This window comes from Mobula birostris, chromosome 2, assembly GCF_030028105.1.
Source record: "Mobula birostris isolate sMobBir1 chromosome 2, sMobBir1.hap1, whole genome shotgun sequence".
Taxonomy (NCBI): domain Eukaryota; kingdom Metazoa; phylum Chordata; class Chondrichthyes; order Myliobatiformes; family Myliobatidae; genus Mobula; species Mobula birostris.
The window spans coordinates 180,345,135-180,370,201 of NC_092371.1; the positions used below are offsets into that span (position 1 = coordinate 180,345,135).

The 25,067-nt window shown below is 42.9% G+C and overlaps 1 protein-coding gene across 2 annotated transcripts; it reads right to left on the reverse strand.

Annotated features, from left to right (window-relative positions):
* Positions 1-672: 672 nt before the first annotated feature.
* On the reverse strand, positions 673-20,381 carry tmem18 (transmembrane protein 18). 2 transcript variants are annotated; one of them, XM_072251152.1, is made up of 5 exons: positions 19,903-20,018; positions 16,234-16,351; positions 3,614-3,668; positions 2,354-2,447; positions 673-2,262 (listed from the first exon to the last, which is right to left on the reverse strand). In XM_072251152.1, the coding sequence occupies exons 1-5, from the start codon at positions 19,981-19,983 to the stop codon at positions 2,164-2,166; spliced, it is 447 nt and encodes a 148-aa protein (XP_072107253.1). In that variant the 5' UTR covers positions 19,984-20,018; the 3' UTR covers positions 673-2,163. The 2 variants fall into 2 exon arrangements, with proteins under 2 accessions (XP_072107253.1, XP_072107252.1); XM_072251151.1 differs by lacking the exon at positions 19,903-20,018 and adding an exon at positions 20,261-20,381 and having other exon boundaries at positions 674-2,262.
* Positions 20,382-25,067: the final 4,686 nt, after the last annotated feature.

The following is a 25,067-nucleotide window of genomic DNA, read 5'->3' on the forward strand; positions in this document are numbered from 1 at the left end:
TGTACTGCAAGGTCAGTGATATATTGGGTTTAGGGAGTGAAGCACTCAGCACGAGTCCAAATGCCCTGTCCTGGAAAGACACCAGGCAGTGACTCAAAGAGTACATGGGGAGAACGGACAGTGTTGAATCCTGAAAAACTAGGGGAAAAAAAAAAAAATGCTTCATTGGCATCCACTGCTGTTGTTTTATTGAAAGAACCTTGACAGGTACTGTATTCTCTGAGGACTTATTCGTAGCTTCCTACTGGCAGAAGCCAGTTACTAATTTCGTCCAGATGGAAATTCAGAACCACACACAAAATGCTGGTGGAACGCAGCAGGCCAGGCAGCATCTATAGGAAGAGGTACAATCGATGTTTCCAGCCCAGCCCCTTCGTCAGAACTAACTGAAAGAAGAGAGATCTCACACTAGCTCTTCTTTCAGTCAGTCCTGACCAAGGGTCTGGGCTCAATTCGACTGTACTTCTTCCTATAGATGCTGCCTGGCCTGTTTTGGTCCACCAGCATTTTATGTGTGTTGCTTGAATTTCCAGCATCTGCAGATTTCCTCGTGTTTGCGTTTTTAAATTCAGAACCAATTTTCTTTTCAACTATTGGCTTTATACCAATAAAATCACTCACAACCAAATGAGAAGTAATCAGCTTTGACCATATTTTAGTGATAGTACTTTATTTAAAGCAAGATTTAGTACATTTTGTTGTATAAGCAATGGTTTAAAATACACTATTTTGCCTCCTCAGATACTGCTTGATCCACTGAGTTCTTCCACCATTCTGTTTTTGTCTTGCTGTTTCAGTTCTTCTTTTTGTTCTAGATTCCAGTAAGTCTTGTCTTTCTCCCTAGGTAGAAATGAAAAACTACACAAAATGTCCCTAGCAAAACTGCCCAGACACCAATATGTTCATACCAGGGCATCTTCAGATAGATTGGTATCTCCCACTTAGTTACTCCAACAACCTATAGATTTTGCTCCTGGTTTTATCTGCTCAATGGTCCCAAGCTAATAGCTGCATCATGCTACTTTTTCCTCCCTCATTGATAACCTTTTCAATTTTGCTCAGTGAAGCCTTTAGAACAAAAGGGCACAAATGGGGAGACCATGCACAAATCACTCTCTCTGGGAAAACTCTTGCATCATCTCCATTTCATCCCACTTTGTTCCTATTCCAAAAGATGGCTCCAAATATCCAGTGAATACAGATCATCCACTATACTCAGAAAACAGGCCCAAGGCTGAAAATATTAATTCTTCCTTTCCTTATTTTATTTTCAGGAACTTCATGACCTTGACTTAGCCTGATCCTAAAGTAGTGGCTGTAAAAATAGTTCCAACGTTCTCTTTAATCTTTAAGACAGGTCCATCACCTTTGTTTATAACCTTAATTCCTATGTACTGCAAGTCCACTGATAACATACAGGATTAGGAACACAAACTTGATTCAACACAAGACACTGTTCAAAAGTTACAAGAATGTGATTTAATAAAAATGCCAGTTTCAATTAAACAAAATGTACAGAAGATTAAAAATTTTAAAAAGGAGCCCAGGATTCGCACTTAACTGTGTTATGTCAGAACTCATACTAACAACCAAGCACTCTTCTCAACGGGTTGGGGCAAAAGTTATTTAGTTTCCACTGTACATTGACTACACAAAGTGTTTTAAGTACTAAGGAACTCCTCTAGCAGTCTCAAAATGTAAACTGCTCCAAATCCCTCAGTGATAAGACAAAAATTCAGCTTTAATTGGATAACTAACAGAATCAGCCATGCCACTAAATATTTAATGACACATATCCTGTGCCCATACACCACTAGTGAAAAGTTCATAATGTCATTCATTCATTGACCAAATGTAGTATTAAAGTCAGCATGTGTGTAGTCAACAACTTATAATTATGCTACTTCTTGATTGCAAGACCAATCATGACCTTATGGAATGATAGGAGCAACTACGAGAGGCTCAATGACCCATATCTGCTTCTATTTCTTATGATGTAACATCTTCCCAATGTACTGCACTGCTGTTAAAAAAATATCATGACATCAACACCCACGATAATAAATTTGAACCTGTATTCAGACCGACTTTGTCCAACAGAAAATGGGAAAGCTCCAGGTGAATCAGAGAGGCTTAAAGAAACTCAAAACTATATAAGCAGTCTTATGAGGTTTTCTTGCCCTGTTCTCTGTCTGCTTTCTTCTGTTGCTTCAGCAACTTCAGTTCTGTCATTCCTGCCAATGTTCTATATACCCACATGATCTAAAAAAAAAAAACAGTAAGTGGTGAAATTTCTGGAAACAATCAAACACTGGACAAGTGAAAACATAATTAAGTAGAAGTGAACTCATACCACAATGATCATTGTATTCAGCAGAAGTGGAGTTGAAAAGACGAGAGAAATAAACATCCCATTGGAGTCAAAGTACTGATACATAGAAAATAATCTGAAAGAAAATAAACAATTTGAGCTTCTGGTTTAAATATCAGGACACACTTGAGCCAAAGAAAATATATTTGGAATGCTCAGCAGTTTGTTCCTACAAAAGCAACATTGCAAGGTTAAATAGATATTGAAGTTAACACTCTATTGAAATGAAAGTTCAATATTCATATTAGATTTTTAGGGGAAAAAAAACAGAAATTCGGAATTATTTAGATTTTTCTATCAATTTCATTTATGATAGGTTAAGTTGAAGTATTTCAAAAACAGTAGAATCAAAATATAGAAATAAGCAGTTTCTCGGGTCTACATTGGCAATTGTCACCTCCACCAGCAGCAGTTGCCCTTTTCTCTCTATTCATGTTCAGCCACCTAATCTGCTCGCTCATGTTGCTATGATGGCATTTCCTCTATTTCAAATAACCAATTCTGGCAAGTTATTTTGTATCTGAAATACTACCTTTAATGCCTTTTTACTTGAATTTCCAAAATCTGTCTGTCTTTTAACAATATTGGGCACTGTGGTAGCATAGCATTTAGTGCAACGCTAATACACCTCATGGTGTTCTGGAGTTCAGAGTTCAATTCTGGCGCCATTCTGTGAGGACTCTCTGTACATACTCCTGTGGAATGCTTGGGTTTTCCCTGAGTGCTCCAGTTTTCTCGCACAGTCTAAAGACTATAGATTAAATTGGTCATTGTAAATTGTCCCATGATTAGGTTACGGTTGTGTGATTCTGGGCAGGCGACATGGCTCGAAGGTCCAGAAGGGCCTACTTTGTGCTGTATTGTTAAATAAATATGTAATGCCTTAAATAATCAAAATGTACACCATAAAATTACTGATAGTGAAGTCCATTCACCATTTTTGTCCCTATTCTGTCATTTTATTCATCTTATTTTCTGTATTTTTTACCATTCCCTATAACTTTGAACAGTATTTTCCCTATTCCCATAGATAAATTGGCAAGGTGAATAGTGATCATTGTGGTTGTAAAAAAAAAAATAACAAACCAAATACATTGGACTATCCTATGATGAGCAATTACCAACTTTTTTTATCTATTCAGAGTTCCAATTATGAAAAATGAATAACCAATAATGACAGATATGAGTTACGGAGTTTTATATAAAATAGATTTAATATTATAAAGCTTCCATAGCCTTTACCTCCAGTTCATTGCAGCCATTTCATTGATGTATTCTGCGCAGTACACTAACACAACTGTAAGAACATTTAATATGATGCATATTAGAAAGACTTGACAGTTAAATCAAAGTTGGTTTCATTTCAAGTTTTCATTAGTTTAACAGGAAATTTCACATTCCAACATAAACACTTAAATTTTTATTACTCCACACTTACAAAGAATTTTAAAGAACCTGAAAACAACGGAAATCCATCTGGAGCTTGAGTGCCAAGGCAGAAGCAAATTACCTGCAGCTTTCTACTACTGATTGCCAGTGGGGAAACAAAGACTTCTCATTTCATGCCCAATGCTTCCAATAATTAGAAACTAAACATATTTTTATTCTTTCCAATCAAAACCAGACTCAAACAAATTCTAGAAGTGTACTATTTGCACTGAAGTACAACACTATCTACACAATCCTGGTATCTGTGATTACTTCCTCTAGAAATAAAAATTCCACATGGGATCTATTTTTTTTAAAACAAGATTACAGGATCTAATTTACATCTGAAATTTAAGTATCAGTGAGCAGGACTGTATCCATATAATAATCCATTTGAGCTGTGAAGCTGGGTCTCAGTAACTGGGGTTTCTGTAATCACGAGATGATCACCTATGAACTTGCTCAAGTCTCATGAAGCTTGATGAACAGATAAATTAATACCTTTTTTATTCACAAGGTATTCTCCAACTAAGACAAATATCTCTAACTATTTCCTTAACCATTAAAGCCAAAATCTAAATAACCTTGACAGTGACATCTGAACATTAATAAGTGGCTAATCACTGATGACTAAGAAAGTTTGCTCATCTACAGCAGGGGTCCCCAACCTTTTTTGCACTGCAGACCGGTTTAATATTGACAACATTCTTGCAGACCAGCCGACCCGGGGGGGGGGGGGGGGGGGGGTAGGGTAGGGTTGCCAATGGACAACAGTAGCAGTCAAATGCATTGTGTTTACCCAGAGAAAGACTACAATGACCATGAAGCCTTGCGCCGGCACCAGTGCGCATGCGTGCACCTCCCGATTATTTTTCCTGCAATCGTTTTGGCGATTCTGTTCGGGGGGGATGTTAATCATGACCGGAATATAGGTGATAAGTGGCTAATACACTCAGTTTCGTTTCTAAAAGGGTTTATCTAACGAATTTATTAAACACACAACGCATATTTTCCACACATGAATATAGTGATAAGTCAATTATCAGGGGAGCTTGAAGTAAGTGTTGAACGAACTTCCAGTAGAAGTGGTAGAGGTAGGTTTGAAATTATCATTTAAAGAAAAATTGGATAGGTATATGGACAGGAAAGGAATGGAGGGTTATGGGCTGAGTGCAGGTCGGTGGGACTAGGTGAAAGTAGCGTTCGGCACAGACTAGAAGGGCAGAGATGGCCTGTTTCCGTGCTGTAATTGTTATATAAGTAAGTCAATAGCATTATAACATTTTAAGTAACGTTTGGATATTAAACACACAGCACGTATTTTCCCCGTATGAACATATAAAATCATTGCAACACACCAATATTGCTGAATCAGTGGGAGACTTAGGCTTGTTTTCCTGCAACAATACGATCCTATCGGGAGGTGATGGGAGACAGCGATACTCGAAGGGGGTTCCTTATGTCCAGTCTATTCCGCAATTTAGTTTTCGTTGCACTCAATGCAGAAAACTCCACTTTGCAGAAATATGTTGGAAACAATGTTTTCAGTGCTTTCGTGGCTATCTCAGGATACCTAGACTTGACTTTGATCCAAAATGCTGGCAGAGATGTTATGTCAAACATACTTTTCAGCCCGCCGTCATTTGCAAGCTCAAGGAGTTGAGCTCCTTCCCGCGCTGACATGGATGACACATGGGTAATGACCTCGCATGCGTAATGGCTCAACAGTGGGCGTGACAGGGAATGAGGAAAGGTGCAGCTGACTCCTATCGCCAAATCATATCGTTTCCTCGCGGCCTGGTAGCACATGCTTTGCAGCCTGGTACCGGTCCGCGGCCTGGTGGTTGGGGACCACTGATCTACAGGTAATTGTATATTTCATCTTGAGTGCAGAGAATAAAAAATATTATTGCTTTTTCTTTATTTTACACTTTAAAGCATTAATGCAAATTGTCACATCTGTTACTTCAATTTCAAATTCTGAAATAGGATTAATATTGTTCTCTGAACCCTAGTAATACAGCATTTGTTTTTAAGTAAGATACCTTTCTACACTACTCACCGAGGATTGCAGTCACGGAGCATAGTTACTGTTGGACCATTGAAAATAGTGATTTCACAGTGATAATACTTTCAGGTAAGTGCAATTCTATCCTTGGGGGAAATACTAACAGGAAGAGAGAACTTAAACCATACACATACTTTAAAACTTTGTGGTAACTGAATTTTGCATCAAAATACAATATTCTGTTTAGCTTCGTAAATGGAAGTGTAAAGGAAATAAGAAAATACTAAGCTGCTCATCTGTCCAAAAATATTGATGCAATATATTAACTGTTATACAAATTGATAAATTAAAAATACTCAGAAAATAAACAAATTGCTTATTGCAATGAAGCAAAATTAAAAGTACTTTTCAGTCAAGACCCCAAGAACCAAGGGCTAGGTTATACAGACAATTGAACTACCAACATTCATTTTATCACCTACCTGAAATACCTTCATTGATCTACTTTGCACTGTCATCATTCATTAAACTTATTATCATTGTAACACAGCACCCATTTGACCTCTATGCTCAACCTATTAATATTACTTCTACAAGTCAAAATATAATCACCATAACTAGATTTATAGTTTGAGATGTAAACTCACTACAAACTCATACTGATGCCCAATCTCAGAAATGTCTTGGTGTGAAAGATATTCTAACATTTCCATATTTTGTTCATTGTTTATAGTGAGTTCTTCAACGATGTACAGGGATTTACGGTGAGCTACATAGTTTGCCAAATAGATAAAGTTGAATTACAATAGGAGGATTCTCTAAATGTGATATTTATGTTCATGAAGTACAACTTCATGTGGATAATCGTGTAAGTTTAAGGTTTATAAAGCTTCTACAAGGATCTTTGATTTCCTGACCGACAAACGGCAATCAGTAAAAATAAGCAGCAACAATTCCGATAAGATTATCCCTAACACTGGTGCCCTGCAAGGCTATCCTCAGGCTCTTGTTCCCTACATACTCAGGTCTGTATATCAATTCTTCTGATTCTTCCAAACAAGAATAAACGTAAGGTCTGTAATAAGTTAGGTAGAAATGAACTTATGTGGAGCATCAACTCCAGCAGTGATTGTCTCTACGAATGATTTGGTTTTATGTTCCAAATACTTTTATATTGTTAAATATAATACACACCTGAATTAAAGACAAGAGATTGGGGTTCAGTTTGGTGAAAAACCTAGTCACTTAATTTAAGCTGAAACCCATCTTGTAACATCCTTCCATTAGTTAATTGGTTAATTGCACAGAACTCTATATTGAAATAGATTTAGAAAATTTATAAAGTGCCACACTGACCTCTAGTGCCTATAAGCATACTACAATCCCCAGCATTACCACAAATTACGTATCTAGTTTCAAAGTTTAGATTCAGTTAATAAGATTAACTTGTCACACCACTTGGTGTTTTTCAACTCAAATGAATCACAGACAAATTTGTTTGCCTTGCACGTATAGTCACCTCTTTTTCTGCCACCCCCCCTCCCCCCACCAAAGAAAGCAGTATTGCTTTTCAATTATAATGGGTCATGCTGAAATAACTAGCAACACACAGGAAATGCTGGAAAAACTCAAGAGATCAGGCGGCATCTATGGAGTGGAATAAACAGACAACATTTCGGGGGAAAGTTTACCACTGTCTGTTCCATAAATGCCTCTCAAGTTTGAGCACCTCCATAAGATCCCTCGATTACCCCCACTTCACTTGCCACCTTCTACACTTCAAAAACAAGAGGCCATCCACTATTTCTCCATAGCTGAGATACTCCATCTTATGCAACATCTGTTTGATTTCCTGTGCACATTCTCTGATTCCCTGGAGCACACACATCCTTTCCATATTGTGGCAATCTAATTTGCAGACAATAATCCAGATGTGGCTTCACCAGTTTTATAGAGCCATACCGTAACTTCATTATTTTTATATTCAATCGTCGGCCCAATGGAGGCGATCATCCTGCCAACTTCTTTCCTCCCTTATTGACCAGTGTGGTTGCCTTCAGGGACCTTTGGACATGTACACCTAGGCCACTCCATTCTTTCTGTATTCTGCTCTTACTTTACTTCTGAAAACATCACTTTAAATTTATAAAGGCTAAATTACACTTCCCATTGCTCTGCAAACTTAGCAGCCAATCAATCTTTCTGTAGCCCAAGATTATAGCATAACCTATTTCAATGGCAAAACAGAAGACCCAGCAAATACGTTCTGGGAGTAGATAATTGTGGATAAAGCAACAGCTATCAAGTGAGAGACTTTTCAAAGAGAGCAAATATGAGTTCAGGGACAGCAAGTTCTAGCAGAGGTGAAAAGCAAGGATGGCTAGATTAGGGAACCTTGGATGACAAAGGATATTGAAGGTTTAAATAGGGGGGAAAAAAAAAACACATGGAACTCGGAACAGTTTACAGGAACAGGACCCTTGGCTATGATGTCTGTGCTGACCATGATTCCAAATTGAGCTAAATCTATCTGCTTGCACACGATCCATATCCCTCCATATTCATGTGCCAGTCTAAAAGTCTCTTTCGACACTAGGTGTAGGTGTAGGTGTTTCACCCCGGCAGCATATTTTATATTAACTCCACACGTCCCTCACTTATGTCCTCTAGCATTTTACAATTCTACCCATAATTCCAGTGGGGATAGTCCTTACCATCTGTCCTTTCTCTGCTTCTCATAATTTTATAAACATAAGTATATCCCTCTTCAGCCTCTACCAGTCCAGAGAGAACAATCCAGTTTATTCAATCTTTCCTTATTGCTGATGCTCTATAATCCAAGCAACATCCTGGTGAACCTCTTTGGTACCCTCTCCAAAGCTCGCTATTCTTCCTGTAAAGGGGAGACAGTGAAGGTAGTTATCAGCAATTTACAGAGGGGAGGGATGCACATCCCTCACAGTGGATACAGAAGATTCTTAATAGGGAGGGTGAGCAGCCAGAGGTCATAGTGGACATTGGCACCAATGACGAACCAGTTGCAAAGAAGTTTGTGAACCCTTTGCAATGAAGAGGAGAAGATGGCGGCATGATGCAGCGTGCAGTGGCCACTCCGGTGATGAATATCCGTTATCTGTTAAGTAGGGTGCCGTGCACAATCCTGATTTGATGAAGGCAAACATGAGAAGCACGGAGGAACATCTGCTGAAACTTCTGAAATGTCTGTTTCGCTGCGGCTACTACTGTGCGGTCCAGAATCTCCGAAGGAGAAGGCCCTGAGTCCTCGGCTTTGCTTGTTGCTTGGTGGCCGGGGCAGGGTCGTAGTGCTCGGTAGAGATGGTGCTCGGTGTCAGAGGCTCGAAGTTTTCGGACGGACTCAGAGTCGGCTGTGGTCAGGTGCTTCCAGGGTGCTGCATCGGCAAGTTTGCAGCGCTGGAGGTTCATGGCAGGGAGAGTTTCTCCATTCTACCGTCTGCGTGAGATGATGGGGCTATCGGGACTTGAGACTTTTTTTAAAACCGTGCCCATGGTCTGCTCTTTATCAAATTACGGTATTGCTTTGCACTGTTGTAACTATATATTATAATTATGTGGTTTTTGTCAGTTTTAGTCTTGGTCTGTCCTGTGTCTCTATGATACCATACTGGAGGAACATTGTATCATTTCTTAATGCATGCATTTCTAAATGACAATAAACAAGGACTGAGTGTCCTCATATTCTAATCTAAAACTTATCTGCTTTTCTACATTAATTACTCATAAAATGTGGTCTGATCTTCATCTAACTCACAATAATAGACAAACATAATCTGCCTAAACTAATAACATACGAATAATTGTAATTAACATGTCTTTATTGAACACATTGTTTAATCATTCAGTCCAGTCTGGAAGTAGTATGCGAACCTTTGTATTTAATGACTGGTAAAACCTCATTTAGCAGCAATAACCTCCACCAAACATTTCCTGCCCCTGCTGATCAGATTTGTACTACAGCGAGGAAGAATTTCTCCAAATGAACTGTTTCAGTTCATCAATATTTCTGGAAAACCTTGCATGAATATCCCTCTTCAGGTCATGTCACAGCATCTCAAATGGGTTAAGGTCTGGACTCTGACTACGCAATTCCAAAACATCAATTTTAAATATGCTATTGTATCTGCCTCCACCACTATTGCAGGTAGTGCATTCCACACACCCACCACTGTGTGAAAAACTTACCCCTGACATCCCCTCTGTACCTACTTCCAAGCACCTTAAAACGATGGCCCCTCGTGTTACTCATTTCAGCCCTGGGAAAAAGCCCCTGGCTATCTACATGATCAATGCCTCTCATCATTTCATACACCTCTGTCAGGTCACTTCTCATCCTCCATTGCTCCAAGGAGGAAAGGCTGAGTTCACTCAACCTATACTAATAAGCTCTCCAATCCAGGCAACATCCTTGTAAATTTCCTCTGCACTCTTTCTATAGTCTCCCTTTCTGTAGTGAGGTGACCAGAACTGAGCACAGTACTCCACGTGGGGTCTAACCAAGGTCTTGTATAGCTGTAACATTACCTCAAGGCTCAAACTCAATCCCATGGTTAATGAATGCCAACACATCATACAGCTTCTTAACAACACTGTCAACCTGCACAGCAGCTTTGAGTGTCCTATGGATACAGACCCCAAGATCTCTCTGATCCTCCACACTGCTAAGAGTCTTACCATTAATACTACAATGGACACTTACCAGAAGAGTTGCAGGCAAAGGGCCCAAAACATCATCGAAGACCCATCTCACAATCTCTTTTACCCACTACCATCAGGAAGGAGGTACAGAAGCATCAGGACACGGATTGCCAGGCTGTGCAACAGCTTCTTCCCCCCAAGGTTGTGAGACTAATGGATGTTGCCACCACTGAAGTCTTGTCACTAGGACAGCGTGCAGTTTACTGTATACTGCACTGCTTACCTGCGCTGCATGCACTTTGAATGATATTTTATTAATTTTCTTATGATAATGTTTTGGTTTACAGGTGTCCCCCGCTTTACCATCGTTCGCTTTACGAAACCTCACTGTTACAAAAGACCTATGTTAGTTACCTGTTTTCGCTAACAGAAGGTGTTTTCACTGTTACGAAAAAAGGCAGCGTGTAATAAAGGGCAACGCACGATAAAAAAACAGCGCGTGCCCCGAGCAGCCACTCTTCGCCCGGATTTGGAACCGCATTCTAGCTGGCATTGCTTAAACACGTGCCTGCGAGCAGCCATTTGCAAGAGGAGTTCTAAGGTATCGGAAAAGCCTAAAAGAGCTCCTAAGGGTGTTACACTTAGCGTAAAAATAGACATAATTAAGCGTTTCAATCGTGGTGAACGAAGTAAGGACAAAGTGAGTTTGGCTTGTGGAAGTTGATAAAGATGATGTTGAAGAGGTTTTGGCATCCCATGACCAAGAACTGATAGATGAAGAGCTGATGCAGTTGGAAGAGGAAAGGATAACAATCGAAACCAAATGCAGTAGCGAACAGACCAAAAGTGAAGTTGTCCAGGAACTGAACGTGAAGCAACTGCGTGAGATTTTCGCTGCAATGATAAAGTACGACTTTAATTTTGAAAGGGTACGGAGGTTCTGGACATATTTGCAAGATGTTTTGAGTGCTTACAAAGAACAGTATGATAGAAAAGTACGCGAGGCTAACAGTCAAGCATACTGTCGTTTTTCAAGCCTTCCACATCAGCCACAGCAGACGACGAACCTCGACCTTCGCCATCGAGGCAGGCAGACATGGAAGATGACCTGCCTGCCCTCATGAAAACAGACGACAATGAGATGACACCCCAGTGGTCCCAACCTCCAGGCCACGGACAGATAACGATTCACGGAGAATGCAGGGGTAGCCGGAGGGATCCAGCACCCCTGTTTGGGGCCCTGAATGGTGGTAAGGGAGGAAGTGTAAGGGCATGTGTAGCACTTGTTCTGCTTACACGGATAAGTGCCAGGAGGGAGATCAGTGGGGAGGGATGGGGGGGACGAATGGACAAGGGAGTTGCGTAGCGAGCGATCCCTGCAGAATGCAGAGAGAGGTGGGGAGGGAAAGATGTGCTTAGTGGTGGGATCCCGTTGGAGGTGGTGGAAGTTACGGAGAATAATATGTTGGACCCGGAGGCTGGTGGGGTGGTAGGTGAGGACCAGGGGAACCCTATTCCTAGTGGGGTGGCGGGAGGATGGAGTGAGAGCAGATGTACATGAAATGGGGAAGATGCGTTTAAGAGCAGAGTTGATAGTGGAGGAAGGGAAGCCCCTTTCTTTAAAAAACGAAGACATCTCCCTCGTCCTAGAATGAAAAACCTCATCCTGAGAGCAGATGCGGCGGAGATGGAGGAATTGCGAGAAAGGGATGGCGTTTTTGCAAGAGACAGGGTGAGAAGAGGAATAGTCCAGATAGCTGTGAGAGTCAGTAGGCTTATAGTAGACATCAGTGGATAAGCTGTCTCCAGAGAAAGAGACAGAAAGATCTAGAAAGGGGAGGGAGTTGTCGGAAATGGTACGGGTGCCCATAGCTACACCTTTAGTTTGGAGGAAGTGGGAGGAGCCAAAGGAGAAATTATTAAGAGTAAGGACTAATTCCGCTCGACGGAGCAGAGTGGTGGTAGAGGGGAACTGATTAGGTCTGGAATCCAAAAAGCGTAGAGCTTTGAGACCTTCCTGATGGGGGATGGAAGTATATAAGGACTGGACATCCATGGTGAAAATAAAGCGGTGGGGGCCAGGGAACTTAAAATCATCGAAAAGTTTAAGAGCGTGAGAAGTGTCACGAACATAGGTCGGAAGGGATTGAACAAGGGGTGATCAAACAGTGTCGAGGTATGCAGAAATGAGTTCGGTGGGGCAGGAGCAAGCTGAGACAATAGGTCGGCCAGGACAGGCAGGTTTGTGGATCTTGGTTTGTTGCACCAGGCCATTGTCTCCCACACCATCACCGACTCAGGGGATCTCCCATCCACTGCTACCAACCTTATAGTTCCCACACCCCGCACTTCCCGTTTCTACCTCCTACCCAAGACTTTACTTTATTAACTTTGCCTCCAACTTTCACCCTGCCCTCAAGTTTACCTGGTCCATTTCCGACACCTCCCTCCCCTTTCTAGATCTTTCTGTCTCTGGAGACAGCTTATCCACTGATGTCTACTATAAGCCTACTGACTCTCACAGCTATCTGGACTATTCCTCTTCTCACCCTGTCTCTTGCAAAAACGCCATCCCCTTCTCGCAATTCCTCCGTCTCCGCTGCATCTGCTCTCAGGATGAGGCTTTTCATTCTAGGACGAGGGAGATGTCTTCCTTTTTTAAAGAAAGGGGCTTCCCTTCCTCCACTATCAACTCTGCTCTTAAACGCATCTCCCCCATTTCACGTACATCTGCTCTCACTCCATCCTCCTGCCACCCCACTAGGAATAGGGTTCCTCTGGTCCTCACCTACCACCCCACCAGCCTCTGGGTCCAACATATTATTCTCCGTAACTTCCGCCACCTCCAACGGGATCCCACCACTAAGCACATCTTTCCCTCCCCGCCTCTCTCTGCATTCCGCAGGGATCACTCCCTACACAACTCCCTTGTCCATTCATCCCCCCCAACCCTCCCCACTGACCTCCCTCCTGGCACTTATCCGTGTAAGCGGAACAAGTGCTACACATGCCCTTACACTTCCTCCCCTACCACCATTCAGGGCCCCAAACAGTCCTCCCAGGTGAGGCAACACTTCACCTGTGAGTCGACTGGGGTGATACACTGCCTCCGGTGCTCCCGATGTGGCCTTTTATATATTGGCGAGACCCGACGCAGACTGGGAGACCGCTTTGCTGAACATCTACGCTCTGTCCGCCGGAGAAAGCAGGATCTCCCAGTGGCCACACATTTTAATTCCACATCCCATTCCCATTCTGACATGTCTGTCCACGGCCTCCTCTACTGTAAAGATGAAGCCACACTCAGGTTGGAGGAACAACACCTTATATTCCGTCTGGGTAGCCTCCAACCTGATGGCATGAACATCGACTTCTCTAACTTCCGCTAGGCCCCACCTCCCCCTCGTACCCCATCTATTACTTATTTTTATGCACACATTCTTTCTCTCACTCTCCTTTTTCTCCCTCTGAATATACCTATTGCCCATCCTCTGGGTCCCCCCCCCCACCCCCGTCTTTCTTCCCGGACCTCCTGTCCCATGATCCTCTCGTATCCCCTTTTGCCCATCACCTGTCCAGCTCTTGGCTCTATCCCTCCCCCTCCTGTCTTCTTTTATCATTTTGGATCTCCCCCTCCCCCTCCAACTTTCAAATCCCTTACTCACTCTTCCTTCAGTTAGTCCTGACGAAGGGTCTCGGCCTGAAATGTCGACTGCACCTCTTCCTACAGATGCTGCTTGGCCTGCTGCATTCACCAGCAACTTTGATGTGTGTTGCTTGAATTTCCAGCATCTGCAGAATTCCTGTTGTTTACAGTAGATTCTGCAGCTGCTGGAAATCCAGAGTAACACACACAAAATGCTGAAGGAACTCAGGTCAAGCAGCATCTATAGAGATAACAAGCGGGCAATGTTTTGGGACAAGGCTCTCCATCAGGACTGGAAAGGAAAGGATCCAAAGCCAGAATAAAGTGGTGGGGGGGGGGGGGGGAGAGGAAGGAATACAAGCTAGAAGGTGATAGGTGAAGCTAGGTGGTAGGGGAAGGCGGATAAAGTAAGAAACTGGGAAGTTACAGGTAGAAAAAATAAAGGGCTAGTGAAGATAGAATCTGATAGAAGATTAGAGCGGGGGGCACCGAGGGGAAGTGATAAGTAGGTGAGGAGAAGGGACGGGGTAAGAGGGAAGCCCAAATGGGGAAATGAAGGAGATGGAAGTGGGACAGGGAAAAATAACTGGAAGTTGGAGAAATTGATGTTCATTCCATCAGGTTGGAGACTACCCAGATGGAATATGTGGTGTCACTCCTTCATCCTGACAGTGGCCTCATTGTGGCAGTAGAGTAGGCCATAGACTGACATATCGGAATGGGAATGGGGATTAGAATTTAAATAGTTGGCCACCAGGAAATCCTGTTTTTTGAAGATTTTTGAAGAGTTGTTTGGGGCCCTGAATGGAGTGAGGGAGGAGGTGTGGGACTTTTGCTGCTTGCAGGAATAAGTGCCAGGAGGGAGAGCGGTGGGGAGAGACGAATGAACAAGGGAATCAAAGAGGAAGTGTTCCATGCGAAAAGGACAATGGTGAGGTGGGAAAGAGGTAAAGACGTGTTTGCTGATAGGATCCCTTTGAAGATGGCGGAAGCTGCAGAGAATGCTGGACGTAGAAGCTCATGAGCTGGTAGGTGAGGACCAGAAGAACTCTATCCCTGTTAAAGTGCTGGGGAGATGGGGTAAGGGCAGATGGCCACAAAATGGAGAAGTTATGTCTCCAGGGAGAGAGGTACCTGTGGCCTTCGAGGCTGTGGACTCACTTTTGGGGACCTTGCAGTTCATGTTCTGTGCAGTAATTGTTTACTTTATTGTTTGCACAATTTGTTCTTTTTTTTTCCCCCCACACATTGGATCATGTGAAGTATTTTATGGACGCTACTGTGTTTCTGTTTTGAGGCTGCCCGCAAGAAGATGAATCATAGAAGTGTATATGGTATACATTCTTTTAGATCGTTAATGTACTTTGAACTTTGAAGTAGACTAAGTGAATTTAAGAGAAGTGTGGAAGTTGGAGGCAAAGTTGATGAAATTGACAAACTCAGCATGGGTGCATTAAACAGCACCAATGCAGATGTCAATGTAATACAGAAAAGAGCTGGGAGCATTACAAGGGAAGGCTAGGAACATGGACTGTTCCATGTAGCCAATGAAAAGGCAGGCATAGCTGGGGTCCATGTGGGTGTCCATGGCTACACTTTGAGTTTGGAGAAAGTGGGAGGAACAGAAATATAAATTGTCTAGTCTGAGGACCAGTTTCGTCAGGCAGAGGAGGATAATGGTGGAGGGAAACTGGTCGGGTCGATTGTCGAGGAAGGAGCAGAGTGCTTTAAGGCCTTCTCAATAAGGGATACAAGTGTATAGGCAGTGGACATCCATAGTGAAAATGACGTAAGTAGAGCCAGGGAAGTTGAGGAGATCAAGAGCATGTGAAGTGTCGTGGATGTAGGTGGGAAGGGACTGAACCAAGGGGTTAAAATGGAATCAATGGAATCAAGGTATGCAGGCACGAGTTCAGGAAGGCAGGAGCAGGCAGAAAGTGTGCTTACAAGGATCATGATACTTTGTTGACATTTACAGAAGTGAAGACAACCTAAGGTGAGATCTCACAAAGCTTTAACAGAAGTATCTTAAAGCACTAGATTCAGACTGAATATTTAATAGTCTTTGATCCTGTATTTTGAACTCCAAAACAAGAGACAACTTACTCATAAAAAGGAAATGGGCAATCTGTAGTCTGTAGAATCTGATTGTTGCCAGAGTTAGGATGAAGCAGAGAACGTGAAAAGTTATCAGCCCAATCAGCCACGGCTCTGACCACTGAATCTGTACAACGAAAGGAACAGATTAAAATAAATCATACAATTTCTCTTTCATTATTAAATATTATATGAAGAAAAGGAAACAGTTTACACATTATGATTACAACAAAACCGTTGTTACAAGGTCCCACTGCAGCAAATTGTTTTTTCCCCTCAATTAGAGAAGCGTCATTTTATACACCTGCAATTGGTTACAAGTGAGAAAACCAAATCCAGTGTTGGTCAAAGTCCCACTTTGCGAACAGGAGCCCACATTCCTCACAGGCACACGTTACGGACAGGGGCCCACATTCCTAACAGGCACACGTTACGGACAGGGGCCCACATTCCTCACAGGCACAAAGTATGGACAGGGGCCCACATTCCTCACAGGCACACGTTATTGACAGGGGCCCACATTCCTCACAGGCACACGTTATTGACAGGGGCCCACATTCCTCACAGGCACAAAGTATGGACAGGAGCCCACATTCCTCACAGGCACAAAGTATGGACAGGAGCCCACATTCCTCACAGGCACACGTTACGGACAGGGGCCCACATTCCTCACAGGCACACGTTATAGACAGGGGCCCACATTCCTCACAGGCACAAAGTATGGACAGGGGCCCACATTCCTCACAGGCAGAAAGTATGGACAGGAGCCCACATTCCTCACAGGCACACGTTACGGACAGGGGCCCACATTCCTCACAGGCACACGTTACGGACAGGGGCCCACATTCCTCACAGGCACACGTTACGCACAGGAGCCCACATTCCTCACAGGCACACGTTACGGACAGGGGCCCACATTCCTCACAGGCACAAAGTATGGACAGGGGCCCACATTACGGACAGGAGCCCACATTCCTCACAGGCACAAAGTATGGACAGGGGCCCACATTCCTCACAGGCACAAAGTATGGACAGGGGCCCACATTCCTCACAGGCACACGTTACGCACAGGAGCCCACATTCCTCACAGGCACAAAGTATGGACAGGTGCTCAAGTTCTTCACGGTCATTATGACAGGAGCATGTATTCCTCACAGCCCAACATTACGGACAGATCCACATTCCTCACAGCCCACGTTATGGATAGGGGTCTGCGTTCCTCATGGTCATTACGGACAGTGAGCCATAATCCTCGCAGCCCCGGGTTACGGACAGGGACCCACATTCCTCACAGCCCCGCATTACAGATGGGGGCCAACATTTTTCACAATCGTTATCAATAGTGGGCCATATTCCACACAGCCCCACGTTATTCTGTGGATGCGACAAGACACCCGGACGGTACATTGCCACCCAGGTGCCAGGGTCAGGGATGTCTCATATTGGGTTCACAGCATTCTAGAGGGAAAGGGTGAGCAGCCAAAAGTCTTGGTACATATTGGCACCAATGACACAGAAGGAAAAGGAGGAGGTCCTGAAGACAGAGATGGAGAATAGAGCAGTGGCTGATTGGCAGGAGGCAGAGTAGGAATATAGGGGGCATTTTCTGATTGTCTGCCAGTGACTCATGGTGTTCCACAGGGGTCAATATTGAGATCGCTCCCTTCTTATGTAATATGACAGAATTGATGGCTTTGTGGTCACGTTTGCGGACAACACTAAGATTTGCAGAGCAGCTAGTGTTGAGGAAGCAGGGAGGCTGAGGAAGGACTTAAGACAGGTTAGAAGAATGGACAAAATTAACTAATAGAATACAGTGTAGGGAAGTGTACAGCCACACATTTTGGAAGAAGGGGAAAAAAGCACAGACTTTTTTCTAAACGGAGAGAAAATTCAAACATCTGAGGTGCTAAAGGGACTTGGGAGTCTTCGTACATTATTCTCTAAAGGTCAACTTTCAGGCTGAGTCAGTAGTGAGGAAGGCAAATGCAATGTTAGCAGACTGTTCAAGAGGACTAGAACATAAAAACAAGGATGTAACACTGAGGTTTTATAAGGCACTGGTGAGGCCTCACTTAGAATATTGTGTCCATTCTTGGGCCCCCTATCTAAGAAATATTGTACTAACATTGAAGAGGGTTCAAAGGCAGTTCAGAAAGATGATTCTGGATTGAAAAGTTTATTATATGAAGAGCTTTGGTGACTCTGGGCTTGTGCTCACTAGAGTTCAGAAGAATACGGGGGATCTCATTAAAACCTATCAAATGTTGAAAAGCCTAGAGAGAATAGAAGTGGGGAAAACATTTCCTGTAGTAGGGTAATCTAAAACCAGCAGGTACAACCTCACAACAGAGGGATGTCTATTTAGAATGGAGATGAGGAGAAATTTCTTTTGCTGGGGTGGTGAACGTATGGAATTTGTTACCACATGTGAAATTTCGTTACCCAAAGGGTGGTAATTTCATGGAATTTACAAACAACTGTGGAGGCCGGGCCACTGGGTGTACAAGGCAGAGCTTGACAGGTTTTTCATTGGACATGGCAGCTAAGGTTATAGGAAGAAGGCTGGGGAGTGGGCCTGAGGAACAGAAAAAAAAAAATCAGCCATGAGTGAATGGTGGAGTAGGCTCGATGGACCAAATGGCCTAATTCTGCTCTTATGTCTTATGGTCTATGGTCCTATTTGGCTGTGGCAGCCACTACAGCAGAGGTTGATAGATTCTTGATAAGTCAGAGCATAAAAGGTTACAGGGAAGGCAGAAGAACAGGATTGAGAGGGAACTGGATCAGCCATGATCAAATGGCAGTGCAGACTCAAGAGGCTGAATTGCCTAATTCTGTTCCAATATCTCATGGTTACAGTCAGAGACTGGGGCTCCACATTGATAGAATATGACTGGAGTCAAAAACCTACAAGTTTTTCAATGAAAACCGTCAACCCCTAAAACTTGTAGTGCAGCCTGCGTTCGCTTTCGTTCAACTTTATATGCTTCACATTGTAAAAGAATTGTTCAACTGTTTCATAATGACAAAACCTACACAACCCAGAGTGATGTTTTCCAGCAAGATACAAGGAATAATTAAACATAGTATAGCCAATTCTAAGTCAATATAATTCCTTCCCTTCTTGTTTTCCCCTTCTCCCATCAATCCAACAGTTTTATATAATTATTCTGTAAAGGAGTCTTCCCTTTATGCTCATTATCCCACAGGTCTTGCCATAATTCCCTAATTCTTAGGTCCACCAACCCCTTATCTTCTGATTTGCTAAGTGTAAGGTCTATATCCAAAGATGGACATTTAACAGCTTTTTTTGGGCAAACAATCAACCTGCTCATTCCCCTCAACACCTCTATGTGCAAGGGGATAAAATCATGGCTGATCCAATTCCCTCTCAATCCCATTCTGCCTTCCCTGTAACCTTTTATGCTCTGACTTATCAAGAATCCAGAAAAGGCAGACATAATGACTAATACTTTGAATATGAAATAAAGTTTGAAGAGCTTCCAGCAATAAATCAGACCAACTGCTAGAATGACCTGTTTTAAGATTAGTCAAAGCCAAAGAAGAATCTGAACAAATTATAACTTTGCAAGGACAGTTTTCCTCCAAAATGATGGCAACCAGATCTGCAATATATACTGATAAATGGTTAATAAGACATTTCATTTTTGGTACCTGTAATTCTGGTACAAAAACAGCCACACCAACATTCCCTGTTAAATTATCTCTTGCTCCATCAGTGAAAATGCTTAACATATCACAATAATTTTCCTTAACGTACTAATGAGCCAACAGACCCTCAGACATATCAGGATCCCTGGACTTCATTAAATCATTCCTCATGACTCAACCAAGAGATACAGGGAAGGACAGCCAGGCACCTGCGAAATGACATTACAGCGCAGCGAGATTACGTCATTACGCCAATTACCCTTGACGACGCTTCAGCAGCGCCAACAGATCGCCCACCCCAGTGACGCCTCAACGTGACCAACCTGGGCTTCTCATCGTTAAGCCGTTCTTTTTCACTTACTGACAATAGGACGGTCCACACATTGGTGATACGCAGCTTGCTAATGTCATCCACTGGCACTGTTCCCGCTTTCTCCTCTTGCTCCATAGCAGCGCCGGAACTTATATCGGAAGTCCCGCCTTTTCTCGTGCTTCCGCATGACGACTTAAGAGTTGGGATGGATTCGCGACGCCATTGGTCCGCTTTTGCTGTCGCTCACCCATGAACTGTGTTTGTGATTGATGCCCACATTGAAGCGTAACTTCAACCAATAGTATGGTTGATTTCCAGATGGAATTGGCCGACATCTGAGATAATTTAAAATAAAAAGCGAAGATGTTATAAATACTTGTCAGGTTAGAGTAGCATCTGTGCAGAGGGAAACACAGTAAACTTGTCAAGTAAGTGATTGTAATGTATTGTGTGAGTATTCGTAGCGTCAAAGTGCGTATGACGTCAGGACGTGGAGTTAAAAATGGAAGTCTGTTGAAAAACGTGGTTGTCTAATCTACAGCGGTGGCAGAGTCACATCAATATTACATGGCGTCAGAAGAAATCGCGAAGAAAAAAAGGAGAAGACACGTAAAAGATGCCACAGTTACAGCCACCATCAAGTTTAAGCCTACAAGGTAATCTTGCTGAGAACTGGAAAAATATGGATCCAGAAGTTTGAGCTGTTTTGCACTGCTAGCGGCGTAGTTGAAAAGACGGAGAAAGTGCAATGTGCTACGTTTCTGCATGTGGCGGGGGAAGAGGCAATAAAGGTTTGCAACAAGTTTGTCTTCCAAGATGATGAGCAAGATAAAATTGAAGTGTTGAAGAAAAAGTTTCAAGATTACTGCGAACCGAGAAAAAACCTACCGTACATCCGACACAAGTTTTTTACGAGGGATCAAGGACCAATAGAGACTATAGACGCCTATGTAACAGATTTGAAGAACAAGGCAAAAGACTGAGTTCGGTCAACTGCATGACTCTTTAATACGTGACAGGATTGTATGCGGCATACGAGATGATCAAGTGAGGGGCAGGCTATTGAGAGAGGCGGATCTTACATTAGAAAAGGCGATTGATGTTTGCCGTGTCAGTGAGATCAGCGAGGTTAAAGTGCTCAATGAAGAGATTGAAGTGCACAAAATAAAAACTGTGAAAACTAACAAGAGTAGGACAAAGCCAGCTCCACAGGATGATCAAAAGGAAGTTAATTGCAACAGATGTGGTTATAAACATGAATACAGAAAATGTCAGGCTTTGGTCAGACATGCAAGTTATGCCAGAAAAGAAATCACTTTGCAAAGATGTGCAGATCGAAGGAGCACGCAAGGAAAATGCACGCTGTGGAACAGAGTGAAGGCAACAGTGACATGTTCATTGGCACAGTTGAAGTGGAACAGGAGGTATGCATCAAGAATACTGACAATGCAGAAACGGAGGATGAAGATGATTAGACTCAAGATCTGATAATAAACAGGAGGAATGTAACATTTAAGCTTGACGCTGAGACAAAGTGCAATGTAATGTCAGCAGAAACATTCAACTCACTGGACATCAGAGGAAGACTGGAAAAATCCACCTGCAAGCTTGTTGCATATTTTGGCCACAAGACGGTGCCATTGGGCAAAAAAACACTCACCTGTGTATTCAAAGGACAAAAACACAAGATCGAGTTTCAAATAGTGCAGCAACATGTTTCGGTAATACTGGGCAAAGCAACATGCGCAAAGCTAGGCCTGGTGAAGTGGATCTATGGTGTTGAAAAAGAAAATGACATTATCAAAGACTTTGATGACTTGTTTTCTGGATTAGGATGTTTACCAGGGAAACACCATATCCAGATTGATCCAACTATTGCACCAGTCATGCATGCCCAAAGAAAGAGTCCAGTAGATCTCAGTGATCAAGTAGTGGAGGAGCTACACCGAACGGAACAAATGGGAGTCATAACAAGACAAATAGAACCGACGGACTGGGTGAATAGTATGGTGACAGTGGTCACAGAAAAAAAGACGAGGATTTTAATGGATCCACAAGATCTCAACCAAGCCATCAAAAGAGAGCACTATCCGCTGCTCACGGTTGAAGAGGTTGTCTCCCACATGACTAATGCAAAATACTTTTCAGTATTAGATGCAAATCAAGGTTTCTGGCAGATCAAGCTGGATGAGGAAAGTTCCAAATTGTGCACTTTCAACACGCCCATAGGGAGATATTGTTTCCTGCGTCTATCCTTTGGGATTTCTTCTGCATCAGAGGTATTCCAGAGGTCCATGGCACAAATGATTGAAGGCCTGGATGGGATGGTCAACGTCACTGATGATTTGCTGATATGGGGTGACACAATTGAGGAACATGATCAGAGACTGATGAAGCTCCTGGAGAGAGCACGTGAGTACAACCTAAAACTGAACAAAAGTAAATGCAAGATCAGAACTACAGAGATTAAATACATAGGTCATGTACTCAGCGCTGATGGGCTGAAACCAGATGATGAGAAGGTCAGAGCTGTGGTACAGCTACCACCACCCGAAGTCAAGCAAGAACTATTGAGGTTCATTGGCATGATATGATATAGTGTCTTGCCAAATTCATTCCCAACTTATCAGAGGTCAGCGCTCCACTCCGAAAGCTACTAGAGAGCAACACTGAATGGCATTGGGAAGACAAACAAAAGAAAAGCTTTGACACATTGAAGCAGTTGGTTATTAATGCACCAGCACTCAAGTTCTGTGATGTCAATAAACTGGTGACGATGTCTGTGGATGCCAGTTCGGAGGGAATAGGAGCTGTTATACTGCAGGATGGGAGGCCTGTGGCGTATGGATCACAAGCACTTACGGATTGCCAACGCCGATATGCTTAAATCAAGAAGGAATTACTCGCCATAGTTTATGAGTGTGAGAAGTTCCACCAATATGTATATGGCAAAGAAATCCAGGTTGAGAGTGATCACAAACCACTTGAGAGCATCTTCAAAAAGCCACTCCACCAAGCTCCTATGAGGCTGCAAAGGATGCTTCTCAGGCTACAGAGGTACACTCTCACAATCACCCATAAGCCAGGAAAAGAACTGTACATTGCTGATGCTTTGAGCCATGCTTATCTCAAAGAACAAAAGGAAGAGTTGCTGGGAAGAGAGCTGGAGGTCAACTGGGTTACACCTCAGCTACCCATCTCTGAGGAGAAGTTGAACGTGTTCAGGAAAGCGACTGCAGATGATCCTGAAATGCAAATGCTAAGAGACATTACAATGAATGGATGGCCAACAGAAAGAAAAGATGTTCCAAAGGAAATGCAGAAATACTGGGCATTTAAAGAGGAAATCAGCTATGCATCAGGACTAATGTTCAAAATGGCAAAACTCATCGTACCAAATCAAATGAGACAGGAAATGCTCAACAGAATTAATGAGTCACACCTGGGAATAGTGAAATGTAAAGAAAGAGCAAGGGACATTCTCTATTGGCCAGGCATGTCAACTCAGATAGAGGACATTGTTTCTCAGTGTGCTGTCTGTAATAAAAACAAAAACAGCAGTCCAAGTAAGCCTCTGCTTCCCCAACCACTACCAGGAAGACCATGGGAGAAGATTGGCACAGATCTCTTTCACTGCAATGGTGCAGAATATCTGCTTTGTGTGGACTACTATTCAAAATATCCAGAGATCACCAAGTTAAGTGACACGTCCAGTTGAGGTGTCATTACCCCAATGAAGTCGACATTCGCAAGACATGGTATTCCAGATATTGTCGTTAGTGACAGTGGTCCACAATATGCCAGTAGTGAGTTCAGAGGGTTCTCGGAAAGCTGGGAATTTCAACATGTTACTTCCAGTCCAGGGCACGCTCAGTCTAATGGACAAGCAGAGAGAACTGTACAAACTGTCAAGAACATGCTCAGGAAGGCACATAGCAGCAACGGTGACCCTTATATTGCTCTGCTTGAATACCGCAACACACCGATTGAGGGTGTGGGGTTCTCTCCTGTGCAGCTGTTGATGGGACGTCGTCTGAAGTCCAAACTGCCAACATCCACAACTCTTCTGACTCCTGAAGGTAATGCTCAGGTACATGATAAGCAAAAGTACAAGCAAATAAAGCAAAAGAGCTACTATGACAGACATACAAGACAGTTGCCAGATCTGCATACAGGTGAAAATGTCAGAATACAGAGAGGAGACATTTGGCAACCAGCTGTGGTTGTGAACAGACATCAGCAACCAAGGTCCTTCATAGTTCACACGTCGGATGGAAGAGTCTACAGGAGGAACAGGAAGCATCTGCTGAAGAAAGGCGAGAGTGAGTTTCCACGAACAGAAGTACAGGACATTTCCACATATACAGACATGGAAACAAACGACACCAAGAGTGATGCGACCCCAAGGACACAGAGGTCACTCGAGAGACTGACACGGATGAAGGTCAAGCACAGTCACAGTTGTATCGCACACGGTCTGGGAGACAAGTCAAACTTCCAGCTAGATACAGAGACTAGACATACATACAGTCTCACACAGTTTGAGGCAAAGTCACACATGTCATAAGTTCCAAGGTGTGAAATAAAAGGTTTATCAGTCTTAGTAAAAGAAAATACACTGCTGTTAGTATTGTAAGATACAATGCAAAATACAGTACAAGAGTTAAGATGATTTTTTTTAGTTTATGTCATGGTTGCTGCACTGTAAGAAGGACATACCTAGAGGCATTGTTTTGGTAATTCAGTGTCGCAAAAAAAGAATCTTGAGAAGGGGAACGTAATGTACTGTGTGAGTATTCGTAGGGTCAAAGTGCGTATGATGTCAGGATGCAGGGAGGTAAAAAATGGAAGTCTG